Below are 7,235 nucleotides of genomic sequence, written 5' to 3' on the forward strand. Positions count from 1 at the left end.
TAGATCATCTCATAGTAACGCTTATGCTTTCAAGTAAGCATGTGACATATCTTGTTAAGACATAAATGGAAGGCCAATAAAATAAATAAAACATTATTTTTTATAAGTCGGTAATAGATTTTCCGTCCGCACTTATACATTTTATTACCGACTCATAGGAATCGCTAACAACAGCCACATGAATGTATTGCGGATCATTTATGTTCATACCATTAAAAATATACGATCAAACACTTTTTCCTGAAAATACCGATTTAAATAGTTGATACGAAGTACAATGTTACAAAAAAAAAATAGCACTGTAGGTATACAACTACAATGTATTATTAGGTATTGAATATAACAATTTTTCCGCAAGCAAATATTTTAATCTATATTAATTTGTTTTGATGATTTCACATACTAGATTTTTTGTGCAGCTTACTGAAATTATTACATGGGAGATATATTCAAGTGTTTTAGTTGCTGTTTCACCTACCCACCCTTAGAGTATTTTTTAATTGAAAAATAAGCTATTTATCCATAGGTAGGTATAATAGGTATATAATTGGGTTACTATGCTACAGACCTACAGCTACACAGGTACATATATACGACTTACACTGAGCACAAATACCTTTTCTCACGTACGGTCGGAACTAGATGCTTGAAAATCGTTAATAGCCTCACGTCCATTATTATGGGGCGGTAATAGTAACAATCGACTTTTTAACTTTACATTATGTTTTTTACATCTAAATCTAAGCACAGGTCACTTAATATTTATCTTTCATAAACATTCAATTAGCATAAAAAATTAAAAAACAATATTTTAGGGCAATCTGAATACTTAAAAATAAGGGTTGATTAAAAAATTGCCTTAAGGGGGGCGTCAATAGCTGCGTTTACCTTACTTTGAAAAAATGGCCCACCTCTACTCAAATGCTGCAAACTTGTCCGATAAGCGATTAGGAAAAGTGGGGCGCGTCACCGCGATGACACGGCTTACATTAGTTACAAGAGTTTATTTTTTTACAAAAACGTGAACTGTATGATGGTCAAAATGAAGTTAGTGATAAGGTTGAAAACGTCAATAATGAGTTGGGCGTCCATGCTCCACATGCCGTACACGGAAAAGTCTGGCGGCGTCTCTTCTATTAGCTTCAGCATGTTCTTGGCTGTTCTTCTTATGGGACCTGAAACATTATTTTCAGTACAGATGGTGTTTTTTTACGCACTAGTGCGAGAAGTGGTTCATTATATGCCAGTTAGAAACTTCGGAGCGTCATCTGTACTGAAAAACGTCGTACGATACACGTGCGAAAAAGAAATTCGTCCTGTCAATTTAAAACACTGCCTTCGGTCGTGTTTTAAGCCAGTACCGCCACTCGTTTCGAACTTCCCTTTTTACGCACTTGTATCGTAATGTACTATTACGGTACATTTGGTGCTACCTGTTCGTACTAGTGCGCGTACTTTATTATGGAACTGATACTCATGATATGTACTGTAAAACGTTTTAAAATACATGTGCGAAGAGGAAATGGAGGGGCTAATTTGGAGTTTGCCAAGTAGGCGGTATGCGGCCAAAGGTTCGGTCACAATAATCGAATATTAAATTTGTTCAAGTGGGATTTGGGTTACAATTAAAATACAACATCAAATAATGAACCAGTAGCCTTACCATGACTTTTTTAAGTGAAAAAATACGTTACGTTTTCAGTGAGAGTTACGGAAAATGTATGGAAAAACTGAACAGCGCTCCAAGCGGAAACGCTCACGTACTAAAATTTTCATCGGTACCATAAGTTATTAACGTGTTTACTCCCAGTTTTTAATACGTTCCTAACTTTACAGCTAAGGCGCTCTCTTTCTGATTGTATGAAGTCAATAGAACCAGAACTATTTGACAGTCTCTAGTGAAAACTCAATACTTTACGTGAGTAATCATGACAGTCACTAACGTAAAAGTAAACCACCAATTCACTCTGATGTGTCATTACTGTCAAATTATATAACAATCCCACAACATTTTCACGATTATATTTGCAATTTTAAATGCGATTATGACTAATATGTATTAATGTATAATATTACGTGAAATTAAAGAACAGCTTAAATGTAGCAGTTAGTCAGTAGTTCGATAAAAAGATAAACCAGTGCTTGATACTTTTACAAAGGTAATGAGTTAGGTATATTTATTCATCATTTTGTACTGTTTAGCTACAGTTGAGATGATTATATTGGTTGCTTTCAGAAAATGAAGATATTATTGAAAACAATATTTCCATGCCAGCCGTATGGTATTCAGCAAACCCAACGTAGAAGATTGTTCAAATTGATAATGAATGAGGCAGTTAAGAATCAACTGATTACCTACAGCAGCAGGCAGTACCAATTCATGGGCATGTTAGTTCCTCAATGCACAATACTTGTACCTATAGTCACCATAACACCATATCTCGTGGGTATATATTAGAAGTGAACCAAAGGAAAAAAACTTCAAAAAAATTATCCTATTACTGAAATAAAGTATCTCATTCTGTGACTTTGTTTATTTTGTAATATTCTTGAGTAACAGGCTAAGTATTTAATAAATTGACGTGAAACGAAAACTAAAAACCTAAAATTCAGCGTTTATGTACATATCAGACATCAATTACAACGACATCGACATAGGTAACCATAGGTAACGACAAAGTCTAAGGTAAGGTATAGAACTTTTGAAGGCGATTAGGCCATTATGGGGTGTATATGAAGATTATAATTTGATACAAAAGTGAGTAGAAAAAGCATTTTGAAACAAGTAAAAATTGTATCTAATTTTTTGGCAGGGCACGTAGCCAAAATGCACAAACGATTATGATAACATCGTTATCGTAGCTTAGCTATCTCTATCACTTTTCCGTATTGACATGACAGAGCTAGACTGTATTTCGATCGGCGTTTAGCGCATAGATTTAAAGTCCATGGTTTAGCGTCAACGATTGACATTTCAGCTAAGTCCTTATGTCAAAATTGACAACGCTAATTTTTATTTTATTTATTGGGAGCATTGGCAACTTGGCCATCAGCGAAAACATACAATATTAATACAACATACAGCAGAAGAAACAATTACAGGAATAACAATTACTTTGTTAATCATAAAAGTAATATTGCACATATTGAAATGCTAAACTTATGACTATTTAGTAACTACACAATACAATGTATTATGAATGAAAAGAAGTATTTTTGAACAATTACAAATTATTTACAAAGCGCCAATAGTGTGCATAATAAATTCATAAATTATAGGGTTTAAAACAGCCTTCAAGTTCATTTCCCAGTTCTTTGCTTGGCTAAAAATCCCGGGAATTCCCGGTACTTTCGGTACCGGTATTTCCCGGGAGCAAACCCTAATAGGGATAGGGATAGGGGTAGGGTTAGGGATAGGGGTAATCGGTCGGCAATCGGTAATTGTAAGCGATAATGCGAGAAAGTACTTTTTACCCACCCACAATAGTGCCGAGATACGGAGCTATGTGAGTTCTGTTGTACAATATGTAGTTTCCTCAGTGTATATAGAATACATACCTACTCGTACCTACTACTTACGCTGTGGTCGCTGTGTAACATTTGTACAACCACTGCAAGCATTTCTTTTTTAAAAACAATAGTAATATGAGTAGTAATCGAAAAAAACGCAGATAAACGTCTGCATAGAAACCTACGGATCCAAATGAAAATTTTATTATTTGTATATGTTTGAATAAGAATTATTTTAGTACGCGAGCGAAACCGCGGGCAAAAGCTAATTCTATATAAGATACTATGTACCCTTTTTCTGTAAAAAATATTTCTATTTCTTTACTACTCGAGAACATTTCACAAGTAAACAAAGTCAATTAATGAAATACTTTATTTTAGTAACAGGATTATTTTTTGGAGTTGAGGTTTTTTCCTTTATTGGAGCACTTCTATACATATACCTGTAATGATCATGGCCAATAATATGTACCATTAAGTGCATCGCGGAACAAAAACACCTATAAATTGGTACTGCTCCCCTCTGCTGCCCTAAGGTTTTGAGTAGCGTAACTGCCAGAGTGCCACAGTATTAATATCAATTGAACCATCTTCCATGTTGACTGAATACCATACGGGTTTGTTCGGAAATATTGATTTCAATCATAGCTTCCGTCATCTTTCTGAAACCAAAAACTGCTTTGAGCAATATAATCATCTCAATTGTAAATAGTACATATGATGGCCAAAAATAACTCATTACCTTATTTGATTTGTTCACTGGTTTATCTTTTTATTCAATTTTAGCTAATCTTGAATTTCACGTAATATTATAAATTAATGCAATATGTTAGTCATAATTTTATTTAAAACTGCAAATATAATCCTGAAAATTCCGTGTGATTTTTGTATAACTTGACAGAAATGTCACGTTAGAATGACTTGGCCTATGGTTTGAGGCCTACTACCGAATACCGAAGTTATCGAAATGTGGACATGCGTCTCTTTTACTCTTATCAGTATAAAGTGAAAGAGGAATAATCCCTCAGCGCGTATGTTTCGAAATTTGCAGTAGACCCTATATTGACAGATTTCGATAGGTAAATTACATTTACTTATGATTTTAGTTCCATCGCGTAAACACCAGAGGCGTAGCATTCGCCTATAGTTCTTTCTCCGTTTATTGATAAACTTAGAAAGGGATAGAAGCAGCTTCTTTGGCGTGAAGTTAGGCACAATATATTGTAAACAAACGTAAACTCACTTACTTTCTGAGTAAAGTAATACGGCTCTCACTTGGGCAGCCCATGGTAACGGTACAGATGACAATTTATATGAGACTTATGTTATTAGAAAAAAAAAACTCGGTTACTTTTTTAAGTCTAGCTCTAAAAATCAAGATTACCGTCAGCGTAGCGACACTTCATCAACACAGAGATATGTTTTGTTTTGCGAACTTCCCGCATAAAAGATTCTGTGCCAGAACTCAGCCATAACAGTTGGAGCATGTAAGTAATGGCCAGAGCCATTAGATTAATAAAGTCTAAGAGGAACATTTTCTGAAAAACACAACAATACAGCATTTAAAACGGCATATTGTTAACCGGGTAAATAAATGTCAAACAGGAACTTTCATTGGGCCCACGATAACATAAATTGGCTGTATATTATTATTTTAGAGCCAAATAAGTTTTTTTTTAATGCATGTTTGGCACAAGCTTTTATCGCCGACTGTATTTTCTTTCAAGAGTCATCTACTGCTCTCCGACACGTTTCTAAAAAACCCTTACTCGATGGGGATACGACGTTTCATAACAGAGTTCCTATGACCACCTTTCTGCTCCATCATCAGATCAGCTTCATGATACCATAATATTACCTTGTCACGTGAGTTACATATGTGTGCAAAATTTCAGCTCAATCGGAAACCGGGAAGTTTTGACCCAAACTAATATACTAACAAGGCAAGTTGAATAAAAGCTTGTAATATACCTAAACTACTTACTCGGCAAGGCAAGCATAAGACGGGCGTGACTTATCTCGCTCGCTATGACGCGAGCCTTTTCTACGTGTATGAATTAGAATGGGACAGGTAGTCTTTCTCGCAGGCGACATACAGTCTCGTCCAAGGAAAAAATGTGATACAAAGAAAATAAATATTTTTTACCTTGTCAGTTTCGTCGGATTGCAACGAGAGAATACCGTGTTCAAAAGTAAATAGAGTCCATAAAACAAAAAATGCGCAAAAAAGTAGCATCTGAAAAAAAGTAAGTAATTTAATACTAACTTCAATTCCTACCTAGAAGAGCTTCCATCTTACTATCATGTAATAATAATTCTTACAGTACACAATTATTGCCTCGATAGATTATGTGATAGGTACCTACAATTAAAATATAATGACTCTTACTTTAATTCGAATAGATTTTAATACCTATTTATGACGGTTTACCTGGAAACTATATAACTCCTTAAATAACATAAAACCCTTGAATATCTCTTTAAGATATATGTCTGTGGGGTCACAGTCCTGCCAGTCTGTCGAGAATGTTAGCACAGCCATATCACATCTAGATTTTCTGATATATATGTTGATTTGAGAATTTAACTGACACACCCTAGTATGGAAAAAACGTATATGGCTTAAAGAGCAACACAGTTCTAATGCCACAATTTCTAAAGTATACGTTGCACCGACAAGTTCCAAAATTCCAAATTCGTCTTTGGCAACGATATATGAGACTACGAAGACAAATGCAAAAAATATAGCTAACGAGTAAGTAGTTATTTTGTTTCGCTTTTGAAGTGTGATATTACTTAGTCTATTTGTTCTCATAATGCGATCTATTTTTTGCATCTGAAGATACAAATTTATATTATCATCAGTATGGCAGAATCGTGCGTGTATTAAGAACCCGGCAAATATGACTTCAATTAATAAAAAGCCAATGATGAACATATAGAAAAAATTGCGATTGTCAGCAAACCTGGCCGCGTATGATATTATTAGTTGCACAATAGAAATTGTCATCATTATTAACCACACCATTGTATAGCATTTGTGAAATTTAGTGGGCGGTATGACAGACTTATCTTTGATATCGACTCGACTAGAACCTAGCAATTTCTGGAGATTCAAAAAAGGTTCAATAACTTTTATGAATTCTTCGTCCAAAAATCTATTTGAGTGGAACTCTGGTCGGATGCTTTCGTCCAGATTTGTGTTAGCTGACAAAACCATCACGACAAAAATGGTGTAGATGTACTATGTGCTGTGTTTTCTACTGAGTCACATTCGATTGATACTTACTAATTCATTTGCATTATAGCTATACTATATAATGATATTAAATTAGAACACTTTTTATATAATAAAGTACGAGTATAATAATTTTATCTTCCTAATTTCCATAATGGATGACTATACTCAACTGTATTAATTTTCAGAGCAGAAGCTTCTGCTCTGAAAATAATTTGTTTAGATAAATAGTAGTACTTGAATGTATTACCTAATTATTTTATGTGCTATTTTTTAATACAATAATATACTTACCTTAGTAAATCCCCGATAACATGAAACTCTATAATGGCCACTTGCACCGCCCGCTTAACTCAAGGTTAGTGAGCTGTCAACTGTCAAATTCCATATAAAATAGTGGGTTAACTCAGGTTACCGTCCATTTTCAGTGGTGCAAGTGAAGTAACCCTAAGAGCTATAAGAAGAAATCCTCGCTAACAAAAGAAGG

At 34.5% G+C, this 7,235-nt stretch overlaps 1 protein-coding gene across 1 annotated transcript; it reads right to left on the bottom strand.

Moving 5' to 3' along the window:
* Positions 1-823: 823 nt before the first annotated feature.
* LOC125229250 lies at positions 824-7,088 on the bottom strand. The gene is made up of 4 exons (XM_048134067.1): positions 7,043-7,088; positions 5,657-5,746; positions 4,895-5,048; positions 824-1,175 (listed from the first exon to the last, which is right to left on the bottom strand). The coding sequence occupies exons 2-4, from the start codon at positions 5,744-5,746 to the stop codon at positions 1,012-1,014; spliced, it is 408 nt and encodes a 135-aa protein (XP_047990024.1). The 5' UTR covers positions 7,043-7,088; the 3' UTR covers positions 824-1,011.
* Positions 7,089-7,235: the final 147 nt, after the last annotated feature.

Source organism: Leguminivora glycinivorella, chromosome 8 (genome assembly GCF_023078275.1).
Source record: "Leguminivora glycinivorella isolate SPB_JAAS2020 chromosome 8, LegGlyc_1.1, whole genome shotgun sequence".
Taxonomy (NCBI): Eukaryota; Metazoa; Arthropoda; class Insecta; order Lepidoptera; family Tortricidae; genus Leguminivora; species Leguminivora glycinivorella.

Excerpts from the sequence above, each read along its gene's own strand:
- LOC125229250 (XM_048134067.1), bottom strand. The coding sequence starts at position 5,746 with ATGCTACTTTTTTGCGCATTTTTTGTTTTATGGACTCTATTTACTTTT. Across the intron at positions 5,049-5,656 it reads AATCCGACGAAACTGACAAG|AAAATGTTCCTCTTAGACTT; the intron begins GTAAAAAATATT and ends TGTGTTTTTCAG. Across the intron at positions 1,176-4,894 it reads GAAGTGTCGCTACGCTGACG|GTCCCATAAGAAGAACAGCC; the intron begins GTAATCTTGATT and ends ATAATGTTTCAG.